Source organism: Corvus kubaryi, unplaced genomic scaffold (genome assembly GCF_017639235.1).
Source record: "Corvus kubaryi isolate FWS band 111438036 unplaced genomic scaffold, C.kubaryi_AGA036_p1.0 37397, whole genome shotgun sequence".
NCBI lineage: Eukaryota > Metazoa > Chordata > Aves > Passeriformes > Corvidae > Corvus > Corvus kubaryi.
The window spans coordinates 16688420-16715486 of NW_024581136.1; the positions used below are offsets into that span (position 1 = coordinate 16688420).

The following is a 27067-nucleotide window of genomic DNA, read 5'->3' on the forward strand; positions in this document are numbered from 1 at the left end:
ATGTTGCAAAACAGCACACAGCCAGAGGTATCTTGCTCCTGGCACTACCATTCTTAAAAATACTGCTCTTCCACTAAATGCCTGTAATTTCAGCTTTTTGCCATAGTTGGGATTTAATGTCTCAAGTATTTAGCATGTTTGCATGCAGCACAGCATGCAGGGCTGGAAATGCTGGCCCTGGGTAAGGAAAAAGTCACTTTTTCCCAGCCTGGTCTGTTTTAACTCTGCACAGGTGCCAGCCTGTCTGTGTTGATCCCATCACTGCAGATGCAGACATGTCACCACTCAGTTGGACTTGTGAAGGTTTGTCTTTCTTTCTCACCCTTTTATTTCTCCTGCCCCTGGTTCTCTAGACATTTGTTTTCTTTAGAATTACTTTCTTGGTGGCAGCCACGGGTAGAGAGGAGGTTTAAACTGAGGGATTTCTGTGAGGTCTTTTCAATAAAGTCTTCTTGCAATGGTGTGTTTCTACTAGAGGTTAAGAGTTATATTTTTTAAGTGTTCTGTGAGCTATTTATATGACCAATAATATATTCTCACCATAAAGAAGGCAATAAAGCTCAGTGGATTGAGAGGCACTAGCATTAGGCATTCTTGCATTCTCAGTTTCACTGATAAGGCAAATAACCTGGGTTTGCACTGGTTTAACAACATTTTAGGTTTTCTTATCTTATCAGGAACTTTTTTGCCCCAAAATATTTTCACAGGGAAAAGAACTACAGAAATTTCAGTGCTGTGCTCAGCAGCAGTGCTTTCCAACTTGCTGTAGCTACTTTCTGTGTAAGAATTTTGCTTTTCTTTGATCACGTATTTTAATCTGGGAGTGAAGATTGAAGGACATTTGCACTCTCAGTACCTAAGTTTGCCCCTTGCAGGATATCACCAGCATGGCTCTCAAGCCCGTGCTCCCTGCCAAAGCGTGTGGGGAGGAAGGGTTTGCCCAGATCCCATCTGAGCTGCCTCTCTCTGCTTTTCAGCACAGACCAACTCTGTTTATGTAAAAATGTGTGTTTACATAATAATTTGAGTTTACACACAAATATTTTCCCTGGTGCAGCAAGCCAAACATGTTACCTAACAACATTGTCCAGCTATCTGCAAATAATTTGCAGCCTGAATAATATTTGCTCAATTCAAGTTCAAGTTTAGACCATACTCACCAAGAAAAGTCAGGTGAGGCTTTCCAGCTTGGTGACATCTTCCTTTTCTTTCCTTATACAACCAGGAATTCTCATTCCAATTAGTGTAGTCTTCCAAGAAAAATAAAATCTGTGGATGAAATCTAATAGCAGAGGTAGATCTGCAGGGATTAACAATATGAAGGAGAACATTGTCAAGCATGTAATGATATTTTTTTGTATGTCTGCTACAGCTAATGCTTTTAATTGTATTTTCCAGTTTAATTCTAGTAGCCAAAGGCTCGATGCACAAGGCAAATAAATGACAGGACAATTGGCATGCCCAAGTGCTTCTTCTCAATACAAATAAGGCAGACAGCAAATATGAGTTGAGCAAAGAGATCGCTGTGTTGCAGTTTAATTCACTCAAGATTTCATCAAAATTAATTTTACACTTCAGGATGGAAAAACAGGCCTGGGAAATGCATTGAAAATGTCAGGAGGGACTGGAGCCAGGGAATCCCCCTCCCACATTAGCATTTCACACGAGTGTGAGAAAGCTTTGTCAGCAGAGTGACTGGGGAGGAGTAGGATCAGACAGAGCATCTTGCTGGGTGCACCTCTCCATTCCCTGCATGCCTGAGTGACTTTACTGAAAGATTCTTCTGTGATTACAGGTGCAAGTGGTAAAAGGCTTTCGAAACAGAAGGACATTCCTACAAACCTGAGAGCAGCAACAGATTTAATTATCTGTGCCCAGCTTAAGGCATCAGCCCTGCAAGTACAGTGGAGGTGAACTATCACAATACTCCCATCGGTGCTACTCAGCTGTTTTTATGGACCCAAGGAACTGCAAAGAAATTATTTTGACTGTAAGCCCTTGAGGGCTAAGATTATCTTTATGGGCTTAGACAAATACACCAACACATTGCCAGAGCTTTAAGTCCATCAGAGCTGAAAGGTGAAATAAGTAAAAATACAAATACTTTTCCTTGACTTTTAAGTCAAGGTAGGTTTTCTCCTGTTTGATCTACAAATCCAGCCAGAGAGAATAACTTCTAAACTGCAAATATTCATTAAACTTAAAACTCAAGGAACTCTTGGCAACTCTTCACCATTTTTTTAAAGCATTTTTTACTAACTATAAAGGAAAGCATGTCTGTATTTGGCTTCTTCACAGATTATTTGGCCATCTAACCTAACAAAACACTGCACTGATGCTGTTGATCCCCTCCAGTTTTGGAAAGCCACACTATGTTGAGAAGAGTATTTCCAGGCTGTGAGCCATGAAACGAGCCTCTTCCTGCTGCAGTTCTCCTGGGATTTGCTGTGAATTGGAACGAGGGCAGGCCCACATCCAATGCAAGGTCCCAAAGACACACATATTTCAAACCCAAAACCCATCACTTGTGAAAACGAAACATTTGGGGAAACTCCAGTCAGGGAGCAAACTGCCAAAAGAAATTATTGTCTGTTTACGTGGAGCTGTTTGCATTTCTTGGGCTGCTCTATGGGCTGGCCCAGGGCAGGGACAGGTGAATTCCTGACAGCTTCCTGGGAGGCAGTGGGAGCAAGCAGCTGAGTGACAGAACAGTCCCTTCCCAGCATCCACGAGCCATTGCCTTGGCTTTGCTGCAGTGTAAGGTTGCACCCTGACATTTCAGTGCTTGTTCCAATAGACCCCTCACTGTATTGCTGAAGGCCAGCCCCTGAAGGGCACAGCATTTCTCCCCAGTAATCCCATTAGCTGGGTGAGTCTCCAGCATGATTTGTGCCTCTGTGGCTCCTGCAGGGATCACTCCTGTCCCTGATGCCTCACTGCAGAGCTCTGAGGTGTCTTCACTCACCTGCACATTTACAATCTTCAGTTCAGATCAGTGCTACAGCGAGCACTTATTTACAGCCAAAAATGAGGTGTTAGAAGGGATGGAAGGCAGATGTTCTGTGTTTATCCAGTACCAGTGATTTCATAACAAGAAAGTCACAGCAAGTCATGACTAGATTACCTCAGCTGCCAGCAGCACAGCCTGAGCTGTGTTCCCTCCACTCTGCACACTCACAGCACTGAAATGAGTCCAGCAATGTTAAACTGCCATGACAAGGAAGAAATGCTTCAGAAATATATATATATATATATATATGTATGTATGTATATGTATATGTATATATATATATTGCCTTTTGAAAACTGGATTTCAAAAGTAGATATCACATACTTTAAAAACACTCCTTGGGCCACAAAGGTTCAGTCTGTAGGAGCATTCAGCTCCATGACGTGACCACTGGCTGACCTTTCTGCTGATGCTGCCTGTGTCAGGATAAAGCACAAATCCTTCTGCAGCTACACAGACCTGTCAGCATTGGTATTGCTGGGTGAATGAATAGCATCTTAATCCAAACACAACCTAAAGCCTTTGTATTTACTTCAGCTAAAGCTTCCTGAACATTTCTGCTCAGAAGATAAATATCTTGTCTAGGATCACCCAACTCTTACACCCTGCACACTTTCTCCTACCCTTACAAGACCCTTTGCACTCTGCTGTAACAGCTGAGACCCACCAAAATGCAGAAATTAGGTGAGAAACTTTGGAAGCCATGTTGGATATTATACTTCTACGGACATAAAGCTGAGAAAAGAATGAGGTGAATACAAGATGTTTTACTAGAACTGCAAATCCTCCAGATCAGTGTAAATACACATTAAACATACATCAAACCTCTGCTCCAGGCTGCCAGAAACAGCAAAGTAACCTGACAAGAATTTTGGAGAGCTACATGCTTACCTAACAGTGAACAGTATTTGGGTGAAAAATGAACATTCTCCATGTTAAGAAAGTGTAATAGCAGGTGTCCTACAGGCAAAAGAGATATTTGGCTCAACTACAGCAGTACTCCATCTGGGGATGATTGTCATCCAGAGAACTTAAAGCCCAATAAATCAAAGTTTTGCTAAGTGCACCAAGCCAGGATTACCGTGCACTGGGAGGACTTACATCTGTAATACAGACATATATTTGAATGTCTGTGGGCAGGTTTAGGTAGGAGTGTGCATTCATTCATAGAATAGACCTCTACATCCATGCAGGTGTGGAGACTTCAAGTCTGGAGCAGCACCATGTTCAAGGATTATCTGATTAGCAGGATTTTTCAGCAGTCTGTTTCTCATGATGTTCCTTCTCTGTGAAAAGAAAGCAGAAGTTTGTCAATGCATCAATAATTCAGCCTTGAAAGTCAATTCCCACAAAGAGCTCTTCAGGCACGAATTCTGCGTAATCTGCCTGGGGGGGGGATTGGCTTCTGGGATTTCTTCCACCTGATGGTCTCCTTGAAGACAGGGACACACTGTGGAAGAAAAGCTGAAGAATCTGGCTAAAGTCAGAGGAGAAATCTGACAAAGAGCCCAGTGCAGCTCTCAGGGGCTCTGAGCTGGCAGGTGTCCCCTTGGTTCACATCTCCATCAGCCTGATGCAGTTTGCTGTCCACAGAAACACCACCTCAGAAACAGGTGAATAATCAAGCCTAGATTCACAAACATTTCTTCCTAAAGAAAACAAAAGTAAGTTTCCAGCCCTAAAAACTACAGTAAGAAGTGCAGAGCTCAGAAAAACCCAAAAGAAGGGAAAGGAACACCAGATATTTTCTTTTCAGACCTGTGGGGACCTGTCAGCCTGTTGCCCTGAGGAGAGTGCAGCCATCCAGCCTTCAGACAGATATAGCCAAGAAATGATGAGGTCAGAGGGGATTTTTTTTCTCTCTCCATGAACTCTATCATGAGCAGGGACAAGAGCTCTGAGCCTGTGGAGGCTGTTACAACAGGACTGGCTCTGATCAGGGGAATGAAGAGAACCAGTAACTCACAAACTTATTTCTGGTGGGATGCAGGTGAGCACCAGCAGCTGAAGGGTCACACTGAAGACACATTCCCCACTTGCTGCCTGCCTGCAGGTCATGCCTAAACACAGAGCATCACTGAATGCTTTTTTCACATGCAAATCTGGAGTTAAAACCACTATGTGACCTCAAGAATCAGACACAGCCTGGGTCAGACCCACAGCAAGCCAGGATTACAAATAAGGAATGCAATTTACCCCTCAGGCCCCTCTTTTGATTTGCAAAAGTGCAAATGAAGAAGAAGTTACTGCTTTTTTCCTACAAATCTTGCCTCTGGAACATTTTTTAAATTTGGGGAATTTCCTGTATTGCATTTTAAGAACCATACTCTGGAGGCCCTGGCAGTCAGCTGGCTAGCAAAATTCCCTCTCTCTGATTGAAGGAGTGACTTGCAAGAGAAGGAAAGAGGTTATTAAACCTATTTTTATGTGCAACAGGTTCTTTTCCAAGTAAGGCAGTGATGGATCTGTGAATCATTGCCGCTAACCTTCAAAAAGGTTCAGTGTTGGAGAAAACTGATTCACTTTTACCACAAAGAAGCTTAAAATCTAAAGCAGCACCCAGCTGTGTTTGCACCCAGCTTTTTTTCCTTGTGGCAGACTCAGCAGTAAAATTCCCAGAGGCAACAAAATCAACCTGATTCCTGTAACTCTGGCATTGCTATTGTTCTTTCTGCAATGTTGTTTTTGGTGCTGGGGATCAGAGAACAGCCTCAGGGACATGTTTAGCAGAGATGGAGCATTGCTGACCTATATTCTGACTTGCATCTGGGCTGACAACAGCATTGGTCCTATTTGGATGGGAGCCTGTTCCTTCACAGCACTCAGTGGAGCAGGAAAGCTGGCACTGGTTTGGTGGTGAGAAGGGGATTCCTCTGTGTGCTTAACCAGATGAAGCATCAAAACCCACCTCAGGAGCATCAGTTCTGTAATACTGGGACCTGACTCAGCTCTTTTGAAACAAAAATGTGCCTCCTCAGCAGGCAGGAAGCGGTGCTTGGAAAGGGAGTTTGGACAAACCCCGTGTTCACATCTGCTTTTCTTCATACCAAAAATCCCCTCCTGCCAGCTTCCATCTCCTGCTGCCATAGCCCTCCCCCAGAGCCAGACCCCAGCCCTTGCCCTGGCTAACTCAGACGTGCGGAATCCTTTGTGGGAAGCTTCAAAGGGCTTTAGTGCCTTGTCCTGCTAATGATTTGCAAACATATTATCACAGCAATCTCTGCTAGCCCTGTCCAGCTGTTGTGCTCCCTGGAGAATAAATGCCTGTGCAGCTGTGCACGGCAAGCACAAGAGAACAAACAGATTACTATTATAAATATTCAGGGCATATCTGATTTGCCATACCTGCACACAACCATTTTCAGGACTGTGTGTAATTCTTTCCAAAAGAATTTGATTCATTCTAAGTGTGGCCATAGGAGGCAAATCTGAGTCTGCAGTCGGCATGGCAGCGTGGGGAGAGCTGCTGTGCATCTTCAGCTACAGCTTCAAGTGACCCTGAGACAGTTTCTGAGCAAGGGAAGAGGAAATGAGCATAATAAATAGGCTATGTATGGGATATTTATAAAATATTTCTAACTTCCTCCCTATTAATGTCTTGCAAGGACAACGAAATTGCTCTTTCATAACCAGCTGCAGAACAAGGGCTCTCTGAAGAAGCAGCCCTTGCTTGTGCACAGTTTAACAGTTTTAAGTGATACAAACTAAACAGCACCTCTTCCATGTGACAGAGGGCCAGTGGTGGTAAATGTTTCTTAAGGAGACACATTGAAGAAAAGAAAATAAAGTTATATGCAGAGCTGAGCACCCTTTGGGTATTCACTCCCAACAGCTCTCTGGAAATCCTAGTAACCCTTCTGTCTAGATTTGTGACAGCACCTCATTGTCTTCTGCTATCCTGTAATTTAAATAAAATCTGCATATCTATCAGCAATCAGCAGAACAGAAGCACTGGCAAACATGATGAGCTCTATAGTAACCTCACTGCTCAAATTAAAATTGGAATTTCACTCCATTCTCCTGTTTCAGTTGATAACAGTGAGTTCAAAGGTCTCATGTTTTCTACTCTCTCTGTTTAAAATGCACATCTACCTCATGACATTCACAGCCAAGCCAGAGGTGCTTCCCCAGCTCCACTTTCAGCCTCTGTGAAAGGTGTTCTATGGAGAAGGGTCTGTGTTTCCCTGCGTAAGGCAGAGGTCCTTTACACAGCTGGCTGCTGGCAGGGAGTGACATCAGCACCTTTTTCACGTCTGGGTGGGAAGCTGTGGTGGAAGGAGGTGTGTGAGGGCCTGACCCAGCTGTGTGAGGGACTGACCCATTTTCCCAGCCTGTTCACTAAAGGGCAGCTCAGGCCACAGCCTGGGATGGAACCTCTCACCCTGCCCTGCACCTCCTCGCCTCTTAAGCAGGTTAACAGAACCCTCTGTGTCACCACACCACAAACCTCTCTGGGAAACTGAATTTTTGTTTCAAACACGCTGAAAAGCAGTGGGAGATGTCAATGGATATTGCCAGTGGGATGGCCAAACCACCAACTCAGGAAAGCTGCTGGTGGCATCTCTGGAGCTGTGTCTGACTGAGGCCTCACCTGGCCCCAGCTGAGACCTCCCACAGGTACAGACTGTCCTGGGAAGCACCTCAAGATGTGGCTGGTAACAGAAACAGAAAGCAGGTTCAGCTGAGGCTCTGTCGGTAACTCCCTTCAGAGACACTTCAAGCTAAACATGGAACTGCTGGTAACAAAGAAAAGGAAAACAAAACCAATGATAATCTCACTGGAGGAAGTAAGCATTGTGTTTCTCATAAACAGTGGTTTTTTCCCAAAATGAGTGTTACATAACAGGTAAGATTTTCCCCACTGATCTCTGACAGGAGAGTTTCAGCAGCCTGAAAGCACTCATTAAAAATTTATGGCAGAGGTGATGAGAAAGCCATTCACTGAGTCTTTTCCTTTAAACTATCACCTTAAAAGAAGCCAGAGCCTGATGATGAGCCAGATCCAACCTCTGCACTGACAAAAACACTCTGGAGTGGCTAAGGCTGATGGTGGATGGGCAGCTGAGCCCTCCTCATGGCCAGGGAAGAGTCATCCTCACTCTGGCATTAGCTTTGTGTGGAGAGATGGGTATCAGATCCTACCCAATTATCACATCCTGCTGCTGCCACTGACACCAAGGCACCAACAGAGCGGGGGGAAGTCTGTGAAGCCATATCATCATCTCCTGGTGTTTTCCTTTCACAAAACTGCATCTGCAACATTAACTGCCCATTTTTTAAAATTAAGCCCTTGAGTCACACGCCAGAACAATCTCTGTGCTGGGAATGGCTCTCTGGTGCCAGGGTGAGTGATATTTCTTCTCTAGGTGATTAAGGACCTAATTGTCCCAAATATGTTACTGGACAGGAGCCTTAGAGAAGCCAAGGAGATAGAGTTCACCTGCCTCCAAAAGTCATAGAGACGGACATATCATTTTAAGCCAAGGCAAATCCCTTGGTAATTGTTTTAATTAAGTCAGTCATGGAGGTAGTTTTAAAATCTAACTGTGCTGAAGAACTATTTTAGTGGCTGATTGCAGTCATCAATTATTTTTCAAGTGCCCTTTGGTGATAATTCTTCCTAGTTATAAAGAAATTACTTTTGCAGTTATTCTTTTAATGCAAACATTCTGTTGCAACATTTCCAATTTGTTCTTATCCCAAACTCCACAAATCCTTAACCAGCCTAACCAGTATACACCCCAAACCCAAAATTATCCAGGAGATTAAAGAAGTGCAAAATCTTACCCAGTCAGGTAATATTGGCATGCAACAGAGACTCCATAGCTATTTATGTCCATGTAGCTTTAATAAGGACCCAAACATCCTTCCAAGCCTTCTCCATGGCAATCTCATGCATTGATTCTGCCAAAACAAGTTTCCAACACTCATCATTAAAAAAGTTTTGAGATGGCTTTACTATTGCAAAATATTTTACAGGCAACTCTGGATTCCTTTAATATCTGAAGTTATGTTTGAACCCCCAGGACATACTGTATTGTATTTCCAGCCTTTCCTCTTTCACAGTAAAACCTGATTTTTTTTTCTTTTCCTTATTACATCTACAAATCTTTATAAACTCTAGGAGCTGGGCCTTAAAAAAGGTCACCTATATCAAGATTATGTCATCATATGGATGTTTTCTTCAGCAGAAAAACCGCCCAACAACCCTAAAAGTCCACCTGGAATCACCATCTGAAATGCCAGGGATTCCTGAATCCTGTGCACTCTGGTCTGAGGAGACACCTGGAATAACGAAGGATGAGACTGATAAGGCTCAAAGCACCTCTGTGCAATCTCATTCCTTCCAAGGGTTGACACCTTACATTTTGTTTTCAGATGGTCTTTATTTGCACTGCCTGAATCACCTTTCTGGTTAATAGATTACTTTAAAACTCTGCTGATATTGTTGTGGTGTTCAGGCAAATAAGAGTAATGACTGAACAAAGTTGAAAACACAAGTTGGGAATGTTTTGCTTGCTAAGATATGAAAAAGTCTCCAGGGTTTGTTTGGTGGAGTACTCCTGTATTAAGTTACATCTCAGGGCTAGCTAAAAATTAATGGGAAAAGATAAGTGCTGTGGGTTACCCAGAACAAGTAAATTGATTGCTGTGTAGCAATCTCTAGCTCTAAACCAGTGGGGTTGTTTAAAAAAATGTTATGCTCTCCACTTTAATATTTTTTGCATTAGATATTTATTGTCAGGAGCCTTTTCCAACTTCCTTTCCAAGTAAATAAGGAAATCCTGTTTCGAAGAGCCCAGGGAAGCGTTTGTTACATGAGTTTTATTCCCAGACACTCAAGTTCTTGTTTTCCAAATGAATGTTAGCTGAAGTTGAAAATTAGTGAGGAAAAGCAAAAATCTTGGTCCAAGAGTAAATATACTGCAGCTTGATGAAGTACACTGCAGTTTGCTTTTAGTTAAATATTGTTATGGTTATAAATGTCTTTTTTCAGTTAAATATTACACAACTTTTGGAGTAGGAATGATGAAACTGAAATTTGACCCAGGAGACTGCTTCGCTTTCTATTCTTCCTCAAGCTCTTTCTGTTTACTGCGTTTCAGTGCCTACAAGCCCAAGAAAACATCTTACATCTGGTAAAATTTGCCATCTGCTATCAGCTCCAGATCAATTCAGACTCTGTTCTTGTGGCAAACTGGCCACAGAGCTGTTTCAATGCTCTCTTTGGCAGTAGCTGTGGGGAATTTCTGCTCCCTGCCTGATAATGACCCTTTTCCAGGACAGAAGGCAAATGCCTTTGCAGTTAGGTGTCACTGAAAATACCAGCTGGTCACCAAAGATGCAGATACACAGAAATCCAATATAACGTTTGCAGCTGACATTTATGAAGCACCTTTATAACATAAAGCACGTGTATTGTTTATCACCACCGTGATGTGATTGGCATATTCACCAAGGCCAAGGCTCCCTTCCGTCTTTGCTCCAACTAACTGATAACCCAGCAATCTGCACAAGTAATTCAAGTTCTTCCAGTCTTCCACGGGTTCCAGTGACTTGTGTTTCCTGCTCACAAGCCTCTGGACAGTCTGGCAAACCCTGACTCACCTGGCTAGTCCCTGATCCAGCCCCCTTGAATTCACAGCTGTCAATCTGAAAAGAACCACGTTCGAGGTGGTGCAGGTACCCCCTGAGTGACTCTCATCCAAGTGTTTCTTGCATGAGAGTCACTGCACCCCACTCCCAGAAATTCCTCCCATGTCCCTCACTCAGGGCGAAATAGCTACAATATTCATGGCTGGATTCTCTTCTTGTTATTCCCTGGGCTTTATACTAATCATAGAGCATAGAAGACTGAGCAGAGGAGTATTTTCTATCTACTGGCATGAAGTCATTCAATAGACATAAATAAAACAGTAGAAGAATAATATGCAGACTGAAATATGCAGCACTTCATCAGTCATCTGGGAGCCAGACCCACTTGCTACAGATCAGAGTAGTCCACGGTGTTTCCCAGGGTCTGTGCCACTCCTCAGAACAAAGCAGCCACCAGGCAGCCCCAAAGCCTCCACAGCAGTAGGACACAGAGTAAATAAGCCCACAAAGTGCACACACAGCAATGGGTATCACCTTCTATGTCACGGCGATGCTCTTGCCGCGGATGAGTAGCTGCAGATACAAACAAACCTCTTCCCCACTTCCATTAGTATGTCCCCATGAGGGCTGTGCTGATACAGATGCAAAACCCAATCCACACATCCTCCACACAGATGAAACATATTGTAGATGAAACCAAACTATGACAGCAGGAAAAGAGATCCTTCTAGACATCACCGAGAATTTAATTCACTCCACGTTTTTTTCAACGGCAAGAGAAGACACAGCCCATCCAATTAATCCATCATGTCCTGGTTTGCCAGGAAGAGGGAAGAGGCTTCATGTAAGTACAAATCATCCCCACCTGCTTCTCCCCTGTTCCTCTGCACCCACAGCATTTTGCTGCCAGCTGGGAGAGCATATCCAAGCAAAACCCTGGCCATGATGCTGACAGCACAGGGGACTGTGAATGCCAGGTAGCCCCAGCAAGGAAAGAGAAATCTCCTTCACTTCTCTACCTACAGCCTTGTTACTGATTTTCATCTGTCCCAGGAGGAATCTGTAGCCCAGATGAAGATAGACAGGTGTGTGACAGATGCTTTGCTGAGAAGAAGCCCCAAAAAAAAGTAATTTCTCTGCATACACAACTGGCACCCTAAAGAGAAATATTTGTCTTCCATTTTCAGTGGAGTTCAAAAGCACTCACCTATGGTAAAGAAAATCAAATTTCATGCTTCAAGGCTTAAGCTAATTGCATAGCAAATCTTTGCTGTGAGCCAGGGACAATTCTTCCTCTTTCTGAAATGTTGGGGAGGCAGATGGATGTGTTATGGATCTCCTCCCAGCTCCCTCCAGAGCTGAGACTACAATGAACCTATTTCAACATTATCACTTTGTTAATGTAACATAGAAAAAGACTTAAGAGCATCTATAAACATTCCCTTTGCTCCCCTAGCCAGGGAGCCTGAGCAGCATCTAGTGCTTCACACAAGACTGGTTGTGCAGTAATGGAACAGCCACATGGCCAGGTCCAGCTTTGGAATCTGCACTTGAAAGGAGTTCCTGCTACTTCAGGGATCCCCAGGGAATACAGGAAAGCAGAGCCATGTATCCCTTACAATGGATACATGCCTTATTGTAATGATAAAGGCGTTTCAATTATTCCAAAATGACATATTTAGAAACTTTTCTTTAATCAAAATCTTTCACTCTAAGACAAACAGAAATGTTGAAATGTGAGACATTTCTGTCAAACAGAAACTCCTAGGTGTGGCACTACAAGTCATAATGAAAACAATGACATGGAAATGATTTATGTTAAAAAACCCCCAGTGTGAGAAGGAATCTTGGATCAGGGCACCCTAGTGAAACCAACTGTACTCATTCAGGGAATAACACGTGGGATGTGCCTCGTGACAATCCCTAGGGCTTGAAAGCTAAAGAAGTACTAGTGTTAGGACAAGGGGAATGGCTTCAAACTGAAAGAGTACAGATTTAGATTGGATATTGGGAAGAAATTCTTCCCTGTGAGGGTGGTGAGGCCCTGGCACAGGTTGCCCAGAGAAGCTGCGGATGCCTGATCCCTGGAAGTGTCCAAGGCCTGGTTGGACAGGGCTTGGAGCAACCTGGGACAGTGGAAGGTGTCCCTGCCCATGGCAGGGGTGGAACTGGATGAGTTTTATGGTCCCTTCCAACCCAAACAATTCAGTGATTTTATGACACTAAATCTCTCAGAGAGAGATTTCATAACAAGCACTCATAAAGGACAATATACTTTTGGAAGTGCCCCTATATAACTGACAGAAGTTAAGAACAAGCTCAAAATATATACAGTATATCAACAGGCAAAAGGTAAAGTATTTTCTTAACTAAAATGGAGAGATCCAAAGTTAGATCTGGAATGAATGCTGTTGCTACAGCACTTTTGGACATGAGCGTGGCATGTCCATGCACAGATATTTCCTGCTCTATTTATCAAATCCACTGCTTGGGGCATTGAAAGAGAGATGTCAGGTCTGAATAATTTAATTCATAGGTGTATTTGGGGCCAGCCAAACCATTGCTGTTGTTTGTGTAACACCACAGGCCAAAAGAATATTGCACTGATAAATAGATCCTGATCCCCTGACAGTACAAATCACAATGAACTCATGGATTTGAGATGGTTTACAACTAACAGTAAAACATGAGGTTGGAATCTGGCACAGGGACCACGAGGTAATGAACAAACCACGGGAGTCAGATGTGATCTGTCCAGCACATGTGCAGGGCTGAGGACCACACGGCAAGGTTAACTCTGTGCTGGCTGCAGGCTCCTTGTGCCTGCTTGATTGGGGTGCTCGGCAGGGTGACTCTGTCCATGACCCGTGCCCTGAGCTGAGTGTGGCAGCGCCCCAGAGATGAACTAGGAGGCTGCGGAGATGGGCAGGGACTTGCCCTTCCCTTCAGGAAGGAGAGGAGACAGCAATCTCCCACTGCGCTCTCAGAGCCAAACAATCAGCGGCTCCATTGCAGGAACTGATGGCTGGAGCAGCAAAGCCCAAAGCAAGAGCTGCATTCAGGCGTCTGCTGGGGGGAAGGAGGGACGGCTTCATTCCCTCTCTGCAGCTACATGCTGTGATGAGAAACACGACCCCTTTTGCTGCCCAGCAGAGAAATCAAAGTCAGTACCTGCTCCGTACCAGAAATCAGCTCTGCTTTGTCTGCCCTGGAAAACGAGCAGAGCCCTGCGGTGCCGGGGCTGGCAGGGAGCGGCAGCAGCGGTGACAGCCACCTGCACGGCTGGCAGCAGTACGTGTACGGGAGCCTCTGTCCTCCTCTGAAAACACCTTCGTCACCCCCATCACTGCCATCAGTGAGCAACGGGAACGGAAGGACTTTTTCAAGTCACTCTTCCTTCATTTTTGCCCATTTTCAGAGCCATTATAGATTCCTACCAGTCACACTGCTGGGGGACAAGTGTGGCAGGTCCTCTGCCCGGTATTTCCTTGACATGCCAAGCGACGCCTCCTACGTCCACAGCACAGATTAAGGTTTATCTCTAATTAAACAGCTCGCTGAGTAAGCTTTAATAGGATGAAGGAGCCAGGAAGAATCAGAGGTTTTACTGGGGAGCTGCCCTGGTCTAGCACTACACAAACACATGACTTGGTTCTGTTTAAAAGAATGCTAACACCATTCCTTCCCACTGGTGTCACTGCCCCAGCTTTACTGCGGCAAAATTTCATCAAAACACTCATTTTCTGCTCTTGGAACCTTTAAAACAAATTATTTTCTGTATAAACTCACACTTATTAGAGACAAAAATTGATTGCAGGAAAGTGAGCATTGAAAGTAGCAAAGATTTTCAAGTGCATTCAATGCTGGAAATGACTGGAGTTTCACTTTTGGAATATCCTATGTCAGTGTGCAAACTCATAAACATTGTGTAATGAAATTTGTAATGAAATTTGCAGATCTTAAATCTTCAGAAAGATAGTGAACTCATAATTTTTTGAAGAGATGGATTTGAGTGTGTTTTTCCCATCGCTCTTTTCAAACCACACTTGGCTAATTTTGCCTTGCACTAATTAGTGCCTGGCACTAATTAAACAAGTATTAAATCAGAAACATAAGGAATACCTATGGAGGATTTAAAATTATGGGTCAGGGGGACACAGGCCATGCCTGGTAGAGGGCAACAAACTGAGTATATGGGTCTTGAAAAAATCTTTCCTGAACTGGTATGTTAACCTACAAAATAGTTCTGTTAAAAGTTGTAGGGTGAGGAGAAATCCATGAAGAGGCTGGAAAAACACAGAATCCAAACCAACTCCTAACTGTGAACAAGAGTGCTCTGTAGTGCCCTGGCTCTCTTTCACTTTTGTTTCTATTCTTTTTGAAAGGAAACTCCCTCATATGAGATATGACCTCCCTAAACAACTAGAATGAATAGCCACAAAAACTCCCTTCAGCAGGCAGGAGTCTTCATCCAAGTCAGTTTGCCACCTTTTAACTGATTTGTCACATGACTCTCTCAAATGAAATTTTTCTTAAGAATTTATGAACCATGGTAAACAAAGCAGAAGGAGCCCAAAATGTCACACTGACTTTCCTGAGAAGTCATAGGAGGGGACCATGAGCTCACTTTTGAGATGTTATCCTCCATCTGACATATGTGTTGGAATCACACAGATCTGAACTGTTCTGGCACACAGATTGAATGTCTCAAAGAGCCAGACAAATAAACTGCCTGCTGCCACGTTGAACAGGGATTCGGGGATTATTTTGCTACATTATGATGGAAGAAAAAACAATTAATTTTCCTCTAAATGGTTGAATACAATGCTGTTATGTCTTCTAAAGATGATCTCAATAGTCAGGAGAGATGAAGAGATCTTGATTTTAATTTTTCCCTGTAATGATTCCTGGAACTCAGGTAGCAGATGCTGAGCAGGAGCCAAAATTTCATCCTACCCTGTAGCCAACAGCACGAAAGTGACCTGACTCAAATGTTTGCACTTAGATTTGAAATCCCAGTTTTCCATGGCTGCATAGTCAGCAGAGGTGCTACCTCTGCTGATTTAAAAGTATCAGCAGATAATTATGGATTTGCTTATAACCCAGTCTGTATGTGGTGAAGGTGTCAAAACCCCAGGGAAAGTCAATGGACACACCCTAAAGCATGGACATGCCTTTGGAAAACTATCTGGGTGGAACAGCTTGGAGAAAAGCTTGCAAGAAGGAGACTTAGAGGTTTGAAAACTCACCAAACAAACCCCAAAGTGCCTTCAGATAAAGCAAACTCAAAACGTACCTGATGTCCATGTACTGTGGCAGTAATCATGTCATGACCAGGGAGTAGAAGCACTGGTAGCACTGGGAAGGAGCTCATGGCACAGGTTATTGGCTCACAGGCACCCTTCTGAGGTGTACGAGCTCTACAGGAGAAGCTGCAGAGGATAGGACACAGATAGGACAGACCAGGATGGACATGGACCTACTGGAGTGAATCCAGATGATGCTCAGAGGGCATCAGATGATGCTTCATAGGAGCACCTCCTATGAAGAAAGGCAGAGAGAATTGGGTTTGTTCAACTAGAGAAGACTCCAGGGAGGCAGTAACTCAACCTTTCAGTTCTTGAAGGTGGCTTAAAAAAATTATGGGGACAGACTTTTCAGCAGGGCCTGTTTTGATAGAACAAGGGGTAATGGTTTTAAACTGAAGGAGCGTCGATTAAGATTAGGCATAAGAAAGAAGTTATTTACAATGAAACTGTTTTTACACTTAGGTTGGTGAAAAACTGGCACAGGTCGCCCTGAAAAGCTGTGGTTGCCCCATCCCAGGGAGTGTCCAAGGCCAGGCTGGACAGCGCTTGGAGCAACCTGGGATAGTGGAAGGTGTCCTGGCCCATGGCAGGGGGTTGGACGAGTTGAACTTTAAGATCCCTTCCAACCCAAACCAATCTGTGATTCTGTAACACAGCTTGAATTCAGGAAACTCCGGGCTTCTCTGCGCACATAACCAGAGCCTTAATGTCTTAAGAAAACCAGCTTCCACCATTCTCCGGTGGCGACCTCTCAGCGAGTTTGCTCGGAAATACTCCAGCAGCGCTGAGCTGTGACCGCACATCTCAGCAATGATCCCGCGCTTCGGGGAAGGAGGCGGAGAAAGCGGCGGCACCCGGGGGGAAAGCCCGGGAAGGGAAGGAAACCAGGGCAGGAAATCAGTGAGGAGACGGAGGAAAACCGGGCAGGGCAGGGAGGCAAAACAGAGAGAGGAGGGAGGGGAGGGCCCGCCCCGCCCCGCCCGCTCCATCCCCCGGCGGGGCGGGCTGAGCGCGGCGGCTGCCGGGGGCTGCATTCGCCGGGGGCTGCATTCGCTGCGGGACAGCGGCCGAGAGCCCCCGGAGCCCCCAGGCCGGCCCTGCCGCCCCAGCCAGCCCCACGATGCTGCCGGCGGGCGGCCCCAGCCCCGCGCTGACCTGCGGGGCCGTGCTGGTGGCCGCCGTGCTCCTGCAGTCCGTGTGCGTGGCCGTCACCTTCCTGTACTTCACCAGCGAGCTCAGACAGGTCTGTGCGGGGGCTCGGCGGCGGGGGGGACCCCGCGCTGCCCGTTCGGACGGACCGAGCCGGGGGCCGCGGGCTCGGTGGGCGGGGGCGGTGCGAGCAGCAGCCGTGGGCCGGGCTGAGCCCCCGCTCCCCGCAGACAAAGAGCTGCGCTCCCCTTTGTCCGCGGCACAGCCGGGCCCTGCGTGTGCGCGGGGAGCGGAGCTCCAAGCCGGGGCACCTACAAAGTGTCTGACTCGAAATAAACAAAGTTGTGCGCTTCTGCAGGGAATGTGTTTCCCATCAGAGCGCGGATTCGCCGTCTCATCACTTTTGCGGTGCGGGAGCGCCGGGAGGGCTGGGTGGAACAGGCTCTGTCAGCTGGGCAGTCCAGGCGCCGTGGAGAAGGAGTGAGGAACGCTCAAGTGCCTTTTAGATGCGTCCTCTAGGACAATGCATGGTTTTAAGAGTGTGACTAATCCTAAAGGAACTGCACCAGACAGCAAACATTACTGAATTCCCCAGAATAAATTGTTTAATATCCATTGTATAGTCTAGAAGCTTTGGTCTCCTTGCAGCCACCCTTCAGGCCTGCCAGCTGCTGCTTAACTCTTCCCTCCTCTTGCAAAAGATCATTTACACTCCAAGAAAGTTGCATTTAAGTGATAGTCCCATGTGTGTGGCCCTGCTTTTCATGGACCCCTTGTTGCTCAGGGTTTCCGTGGGTGTCTTATCCCAAATTTACTGTCCTGCTGTAAGTTGTGCCTATATGTTGCTCCTCCTGGCACAAAGGTAAACCTACTTGCAGGTAAGCGTTCTGTACATCTACAACTTCAGAAAGTATTGCATAAATGTAAATTACTGTTGTATATATGCACTCAGCAATGCATAATTAATCACATTATTATTAATAATGTATATATGCATATTGTGCTATATATGCACTTATTCCACGTTGGATTTAATAGGTGAAGTCTTCTGAGATGTCAGAGTTCTCTGTGAGGCAAAGGGTGTGCAGTGTTCTGCAACAGGAGCCAAGTTCATACTTGCAAAATATATAAAACAGATTTTCCTGCTGAATTTATAGCTGTGGCAGTCAAATGGGGGAATCACAGAAATGTGCTGACTTTATGAAATCAGGTTACATGATTGCTAATGAAGAAAAATATATAAAGGCATCCTCATTTCTCCATGCACACAGTTCAGAGTCCCTTGCTAACAAACTTGCCAATCTAAGTAATTAGTAACCACAGTTATCTTTTCCTTCCTTCTATTCAAATATGTACACCTGGGACACAACCACATCTCAGGGACTTGCCCAAAATACAACTCACAGTTTCTGAAGAATAACAAGCCTGCCTTTGATGTGAAGGGATAAATCTGTCCAAATTTAAGTCATGCTGGGCTACAAACGAAGGCTGCTGGCTCTGGAGGGGGCACATTAACCACATATTCCTGCATGTGCCATTTGGTGCACAACCAACAGGAAAAACCTCATCTAGACACAGCCTGCTACTCCACATCCACATGGTGCATGTGGAATAAATCTCTGTAGATACACCATGATTTTTGTTTGCATGTTTTTCTTCCCTTTGATGTTCACAATACCTGCATTACGCCTTCACCAAATTACTGTGGACTGCAGGCATTTCTGTCTTTACAAAAAGTATGCTGGTAATGCTGGTAACCAGCAGGGTTTTTCCACTACAGCTGTAGTAGGACTGATTAGGACTAGGAGTATGACATTTGTTTAACTGTTTTGCTTTAAGAGGAAGTACTGAGACAATAAAATTCTTATGCTTCAGGATATGGGGCTGCAAGGACAACATCCTCAGGCTTCCTTCTGTTTCAAAAACAGTCCAGTAACCACTCCTAACATAAGAGAGCGTCTTTACAAGATAAGATTCCTGCAGGACTTGTGTCCTCAAAGGGTTCAGTGCTTCAGATAAACCTCATTTGAGTAAATCTTACAAGAGAAATTCCAATCCTTCAGTACTGTAATATGCTGCTGCAAGGTTGCATTCCCTGAGGATTTCAAACTGCATACAAAACATGGTTCCAGTGCCAGGAGAGTAAAGCTGTTTTGGGGAAAAGTGAGCAGGTAAGGTGGAGGCAGAGGCACAGGTGGGAGGGCAAAGCTGGGAGCTGAGCTGTGACAGGTCTGCAGGAGAATAAACAGTAACCTCACAACTTGCCTACGTTTGGCTTTTTTTCTTAAACTCGTCAAACTACTTTGTTATAGAAGCTCATTGTTTAGTTAAATCTGTCAGAGCTGTAGTTTTACCTCAGTGAGCACATAGTATTAATCACTTTGAGTTCTTGAAACTTGATTTAAAAATACCACTGTACTCCTTGGCAAAGACACAGAAACCCTCACAAACACTCATAATGGGGGCCCCTTTTCCTTCTGCTGCCTACAAAACACAACATCATTTCAAGTACTAGCTGAAGTTCAGTGGAATCTGCTGCTGCAAACTGAAGGTGGGACTTGAAGGAGGTGAAATCTCCTCCCCCTGGAGCAGGAAATCTCTTCCTAGACACCTTTGTTTTCTAAAAGCCAGGAAAAGCATGGAGTGTGAAGGAGGAAATCCATTTCTTGCTTTCAATACACCAGTCTCAAGGACAGCTAAAAACTGGTACTTGTAGAAAAAAATGCATCTGTTTAGCAAACCAAACCAAGCTTCTTTAACACAACAAAAAAGTGAAATTTAAATGCTACTACCAGAATTCCATCTGAATGCTTTGCATGTTTAGTGCTGTTTCCTCCGAGTTCCCGCAGTGCTTTGCTGGCTCCACAAGGCTGACCAGTCTGTAGCTGATGCAGCAGGAGCCCAGCTCAAAGCAAACAGGGGCTGGTCACAGGTTCTGTGCTCCCACATTAACCAACAGCGCCAGCTGGAGTCGCATCCGCAGGGAGCTTGGACAGAGCTTTCCGCTAGGAAAGCTCTCCCAGTCAGATTGCCTTGGAGCCAAAAGGAGTTTTGCCAATCTCTTCAAGCTCATTTCTCTTTAGCAGGACAAAAAAAAAAAAAAAGTGTTTATGACTGGAGGATAGAGATAGATATTTGATATTTTCATGTCAAAAACATCTAGCATTATAATTTTATTTGGGCTCAAATGTCATTTCAGTTGTCTGGACTATTATGACAAATGCTATTAGGAGAGACTCCAAACTGGATATGGGGAAGATATGGAATGGATATATAACAGCAAAAGTCTGGATTACAAATGGAATTGGCTGAAAAGACAGCATAAAAAATATGTTTAAGTTCTAGTATTTGTTTTCAATAATATATTTTAAAAACCCAAACAAACAAAAAAAACCAAACCCTTCTGTAAAAGAAATGTTTTCAATGCAGAACTAGAGGAACTAAAGGATTTACAACATGAGGGATTTGGGTATTGAATTTTCACAAAACCTATTAAATTGATACCAAATTTATATCCATGGAGACAATGCAAGCATAGTTTTGCATGTGAGGTATGCCCTCATATTGAAATATGTCAGATCAGGATGGATTAAATCCTCATGATGTTCATATAGCCCTACTTGCACCAGGAAATGCTTTAGAGAAGTGTTCCTTAGCACAGTGAATATAGTGACATACCACAGCTGCAGACACATCATGGGTGAAAAATCCTGGCTTTCCCCTCTGCTGCAGCTCCAGGACTCGTACTCCAAGAGCGGCATCGCTTGTCTCACCGGGGAGGAGATCGGAAATTCCGTCCAAAACTTGGATCTCATCGAAAGCGAAGACAGAGAAGCTGATCCCTGCTGGCAAGTAAAGTGGCACCTGGGAAAGTTAATTAAAAAGGTATTTGGGAACAGAGTGCTTGGGGATGTTACAGCTGAAAGAATCCTAATAGCAGAATAAAGGAGGCTCGGATTGTTTTATTGCAAAGCAATTGTCAGGCCACAGCTCCAGCTGCAGAGTACTTGCACTGAAGCAAAAAAAACCAAAAAAACCCCAACCCATAAAAGTGGTTTCACTGCATTCAGGAAATAATAAAACAAAAACTATCAGCTTTTACTAAGCAAATGCCAGTGATGGGTTGGCTTGTCTGAAATACCTCAGGATAAAGGGTTTCTACCTGACCATACAGATCACGGTGCTATCAGAGCTGTCACTGCCTCTTTGGAAATACAGGGACACTGGGAAGAGAAAATGAGATTAAATGTAACACAGGGAGAGCTACAAAGGTGCCTAAGGAATGATCCAGTCATGAGCTGGGTGATGTAGTGGTGGAGGAAAGAGCAAGTGAGCACACAGCATCGGGCACAGCACCTTCCAGAGAGCACCTCCTGCGTGACTTACACACAATACACATAATTTTGGCTACAGAGAACAAAGCCAGTCTGGCTGAACAATCGCAGAGGCTAAAATCTTCTGGAATGGCTTTCAAAACCCCATCTCCAGCACATAAACAAGCTCATCCATAAAAGTTCTCTTCTGGCTGAAATTTCCTGGCAGAAACAGATCTTGCAGTCCAAAACAGAATCTTCATTTGTGTTCTGAGATCTCGGCTCCTTTGGTGGAAGCTCTTCCAGTGAAGTCCCTGAACTTCTGCATAGAGAAAGTGTTGTTTTGGTTGGTGGATGTTTACACATCTAATATATCTGTTAACTCCCTGATTGCGTAGGAGGAGGTAGCCTGGGTGCCAGAGTAAGTTACAATTACAATAATGTAACTAATACTACTATTGCTAATAGGATAGATGGATAAATAGAAATGTGACAGGACAAAACCCATCAGTAAATGGCAATAAAGGCCTTATTAGCCAGCCAGGTAAATCATCACCATGCTTGCTGCAGCTGTACCACTGTCCATACCAAACTGGTTTGTTTCAGCAGTCAGCAAACAGTTATGAAGAAGGGGAATGCACAGAGTAAAATATGCTGGTTTAAGAACTTAGATAGGTAGAGGTATAAAAAAAAATTTAATTTAATTTCTCAGATCTAAGACCCTGCAGTTCACACTAGCAAGTATTCTGCAAATGGAAGCTGGTGCTTGGACACTTCTCTTATTTGAGAGAAGCATGAAGATCAGATTTTTCAACAGATTTATGCCTGAGCTCTTGAAAATGTTTTCTCATGTCTTTCATTATCTAAAAGATGTAAACATAGAAATTCTTTATTACAACAAAGTAATAGGTGGGGTTTTTTTCTATTTGCTTGTTGATCAAATCCAGAATCCTCTTTATTCATGAGTAAAAAAAGGTGTGTCTTTTTCCTGCACCCGTCAGCCCCAGATGACAAGCTAATTCATTTTCTCTGTGTTTGTTGGCAGATGATGTCAAGAAGCTACGAGGAAAACATATCTGCAATCAATGGTATTATAATAATTTTATTATCTGTGGTAAAAAGGAGCCGCTAGTGGCACTTGATGTGTAATGACTTGATTTTTTAGAAGTGCAGAAAATTGACTAAGATCTTGTACTGGCATCAAGTCATCAAAAAATGATTACTTATTACTAGAAGGTGAATTTTCAGGAGGCAGAAATACAGTCAAGTGGTTACAGCAAGGTAATTATGCAAGGTGGATGTAGAGGACTCAGCCTGTAGATCTCAGTCCCGTGTGTTATGGGGGACATTTAAAAAACCCTCCCCTTAAAAAGCTCCTGGAACATGCAGCACAAAGCTGCAGAGGTGAGTTAAGGAATAGCTCTGCTGAAGCTCACACTAAAGATGCTGGGAAAAAGCATTAGAATCTCCAAGTGGAGATTCACGGGGAAGATTAGGAGTATTTAACCATAAAATTGAGTACTATGGGTTATTTTGTCTGTTGACAACTTGAAGGCAGAGGGAGGAGAAAAAGGAGAACAAAGAGGCACATAAAGACATCTCAAGAGCAACAGTGAAAGTGGAATTTGAGCCTTATTAGCCAATAATTAGCCATCAGTCCATGATTCAGTCAAAAAATGACATACCTATTCCTTAAAATCAAGTCAGATGGAACAGATGTGCCTTCTAATGTTCTTCCTTCTGATGTGGGGTTTCTTTTCTCCCCTTCCTTTAGTTGAAAGGACTCTGACACTGCCACACGCGGAGGGGCAGACGCCGCGCGGTCCCACCCGCAGGATCGCGGCGCATCTGACGGGCAGCAGCAGCAGCAGGAGGAGTGCCCTGTCCTCACGCAGTAAGGAAAACCTCTAACAACAGTTAAAGACCACAGAAATGACTCTCTAGTTGCTAGCCTCATGCTTACAAACACTTTTTAATACTTATATCGGGTTAGTAGCAGGAAACAAATCATCTTGTCCTACGCATTGGGTTTTTTCTGCTAATTCTCACCAAACAGAGAGAAAGCCCATTTCCTCTGGGTACCTCCCTAACTCTTCTTTTGGAACCTTCATTAGGGGGAAAAAAGAATGTAAATGTCCTTCTTCCTAGTGTTAAGTTTTCCTCTTTCCTTTCATTTCCTTCTGTCAGTTGTGCGAGTCCCAGCTGCTATGGTGACAGACCTATTAGAAATGTGAGACAGACAGGAGAGACTTGACATTTGGACCATGTTAATGAAGGGCTTGCTTGGGTTTCTGCAGCTTCAGAGGGTATCAGACACTAATGGATATTTTTATTTTGTTACTAAGTAGAAGCATGATTTTTTTTTCTCTTACTTGGGAGACAAATATTAAAAATAAAGGCAGTTCATGTTAATTCCCACATAAAGCTTACTTATGGACCATCAAATTGTTGTGAGAATGGACCTAAAGAATGGCTGGGAAGAGCAGGTTTCCTTACTTCATTATTAAAAACCAGGCTCCTCAGCTAGCAGATGCCCAGCTTCACTACGTGGTTTTGAAGTTAACATTTCTCTTTTTTTTTTTTTTTTTTTCTCCAGTAAATCCCTTGCCCAGAAGAGGGATTGGACACAAAATAAACAACTGGGAATCATCAAGAAAAGGCCACTCCTTCCTTTACAATGTGGAGCTGAGAAACGGCGAGTTAGTGATACCCCAGACGGGCTTTTATTACATCTACTCACAAATTTACTTCCGATTCCGTGAAAACGAGAACGAGGACTCAGATTTGTTGGGACAAATCAGGAACCCCAAACAGCTTGTCCAGTATGTTTACAAACTGACTAATTACCCTGAGCCCATTTTGCTGATGAAAAGTGCAAGGACAAGCTGCTGGTCTAAAAAGGCGGAATATGGACTTTATTCCATCTATCAAGGTGGTGTGTTTCAGCTGAAGAGAGAGGACAGAATTTTTGTCTCTGTCAGCAACAGTGACATAGTTGACATGGACAAAGAAGCAAGTTTTTTTGGAGCCTTTATGATTGGTTAGAACATGAAAATCATGATCCCAAATGGCCCAGTTTTTCCAGTCAGGGACAGCCTAAATTCCTATAAAATAGGGGATAACAAGCAAAAGCTGTATCGATACCAACAAGAGCAGACTCCCCTTTCTCAGCTCACTCACCGCGAGGTCCGACCATGCCAAGTTCTGTCCCAGCAGCCAGGAAGAGCAGCAGCAGCTGGCTGTGGGTGGCAATGCTCTGTGCAGGTACAGGCAGCCAGGCTGGGGATGTGTGAGGGATTCACACTCCTCAGGCCATACCTTTGGCCAGAACCCCGGACAGGTGAGTGCTCACCAGCAGCAGAGATGCTCCAGGCTGGCTCAGCTGTGGCACGAGGGATGGCGGATGCTCCAGGTCTGGTTACTCGAGGCTCAGACTGGATATCAAATTTTATTTGTGGTCTCCATTGGGACCCTCTCTTGAATATGTCAGCTCCTGTAAGGAGCTTTTGTACATCCTGTTCCCTAAGTGCCCGTGGAATTTCTCCAGAAGTTTTTTGAACAGGAGTTTTGAAGAAGCTGCACATCTTCATCTCGTCTTAACAAAGCACTTAAGCACCTAGTTAATTTTAAGCACACAAACAGTCTTGACTACATCAGGGTATCCACATGCTTGAAATTAAGTATGTGCTTAAGCATTCTCCAGGATCATGTCTTGAGTAAACACATTTGTCTTGTTTGGGATATTGTACATAAGAACAGCTGCTGGAATGGCACTGAAGAGCTTTTGAAATCAATCTGTGTTTTGATCAACATTTTATAACAGTGCCTATTTACTTAATTACTGTGCTGCAGACATCTCACCAGGCTTCCAGTAAGTTCAGTAATGCAGTTGCTGTTACACTTATTGGCAGCAAGAACTGGATCCAGAAAAAAAAAAATAAAAGGTGGGTTTCTGTAAATACTGAATTCTGTGAGAAATTTGCAGCAAGTTAGGCATCAAGATTCTTCCATGTTTATTTGTACTGATCTGTGTCTGGTAGGATGTAATGTAGAATAACACACCCCAATGACTAACATTTTAAGGAAAACAGGCACAACTATCTGTACTTATAAAAGTGCTGCTTATTTAGGTAATGCTGTAATTATTTGATTTTATTTTTAGGAATGGGCAGAAAATTGCCATAATTTTTTTTTTGCAAAATACATTTTTTTAAAAAAATGAACAGTATATTTTTTAACTCTATGAAAATGACTATTTTGTATTAAAAGGATTTGAAACTTCAGACTGTATGGGCTCAATGCACAGCAAAAGTCAGGTAGTGTAAATCAGCACATCTGTAGCATTGTCAGTGGAGGAATAGCAAATTGGACCATGAATTCATTTTGCCCAGATTCAGAGAAAACAGTGGGGAAGGTTAAAAAAAAAAATATTGGAGGAAAAGGAAGAGAGTTCTGCAAATGTTCCTTTACATCAACAGAGTGATGGCAGGAGAAAGTCTGGCTGTCTATTTTTTTGAATACACGGGGGTTGCTGTGGGAACCCTCCCATTCACCTGCATGTTGTGGTAATTAAATCACTGGGCAGCCCCTGCACATGGGCCTCACCAGTAAACAGGCATCGTTCATCTTCCTGCCAGCCAACAAGAGGGGATTAATAGACACAAGCCCCTGGATTTATCTGGCCATTCAGAGAGGCAGGTGTGTTGGCTCACTTAAATCCCTGTGTTGGAGCAGCAAGAGAAGAATTTCAGGAACACCCTTCGTTTGGCAGGTTAGGGCAAAGAAACACACCAGTGTACACTGAAAATAATGAGTTTTAACTTCTGCCTGCTGTTTAACAGTGTCACACACACTGTTTTCAGTGGCAATCAAATATGTGAAATTCTTCACCATTTACTGGAACACTTTGGTTTTTGCCTCCTTCTGAGATCATCTGTTTTGACAGAGAACAGAAAACATTTCTACAGTTTTCTTTATGATTTCAGTATTTAATTCAGAAATTGTCTCCCTGGCAGAAAAGGCTGGAGAACAGAGCCATTCCCTACACACCTGTATGTCTGTTACCTTGCAGAAATGACTTTTGTAGCTTCTCCTTGCAAATGGACTGGGCTTGGTGATTTCAGCGCAGGACTGACCCCTGCTATCAGGTTTGGTCTCTGCATGCAGAGCATATTGCAACAGGAGTCACACCAAATAGTAATTTTCTTAGTGATCTGAAGGCATGTTTGCCAGATATTATCTTGGGGGTAGATTATCAAGGGATATCAGACAGGACACTGTTGAAGAAGAATGGAAAAATATAGCAGGTTCTGTTTGTGCTGTGTCCTGACTCACACTTTTCATCTCACTTTATGCTGAATGACATATGTAGCAAATTTTTATAGGTTGCATTAATGTGTGAATATTGTAAATTTTTCTACGTGCCTTTTATATAAAACATTTTTACTAAATAGTTATTTAGTCTTGCAGTGATTATTGGTGTCATCTTATGGCTTCCATAACAACCCTGTCTTAAATCATTTCCCTGACATTCATTGGTATCAGATATAATCCACTAAATGCCAGAAATGGTTGCAATGCAAAGGGCAAAATGCAAACCATTGAGCAATGCCATATTGTGTAATCCCATAACTGGCTTCCAGATCCCAGCTGGTGAACAGCATCTGGAAGCAGTAGGCTGAAGAAATCCC

General features: G+C 43.8%; 1 protein-coding gene and 1 long non-coding RNA gene across 3 annotated transcripts; one reads left to right on the forward strand and one right to left on the reverse strand.

The window, feature by feature from the left end:
* Nucleotides 1–1094: 1094 nt before the first annotated feature.
* Nucleotides 1095–16036, reverse strand: LOC121671223. Of its 2 annotated transcripts, XR_006018433.1 has the most exons (4): nt 15903–16036; nt 8798–8914; nt 4112–4296; nt 1095–1300 (listed from the first exon to the last, which is right to left on the reverse strand). It is a non-coding gene; the product is annotated as an uncharacterized LOC121671223 (long non-coding RNA). The 2 variants fall into 2 exon arrangements; XR_006018432.1 differs by having other exon boundaries at nt 1095–4296.
* A 905-nt stretch (nt 16037–16941) lies between these two features.
* Nucleotides 16942–26829, forward strand: TNFSF10 (TNF superfamily member 10). The gene is made up of 5 exons (XM_042042113.1): nt 16942–17158; nt 20797–20949; nt 22423–22465; nt 23152–23271; nt 23974–26829. The coding sequence occupies exons 1-5, from the start codon at nt 17036–17038 to the stop codon at nt 24420–24422; spliced, it is 888 nt and encodes a 295-aa protein (XP_041898047.1). The 5' UTR covers nt 16942–17035; the 3' UTR covers nt 24423–26829.
* The last annotated feature ends 238 nt before the right edge of the window (nt 26830–27067 follow it).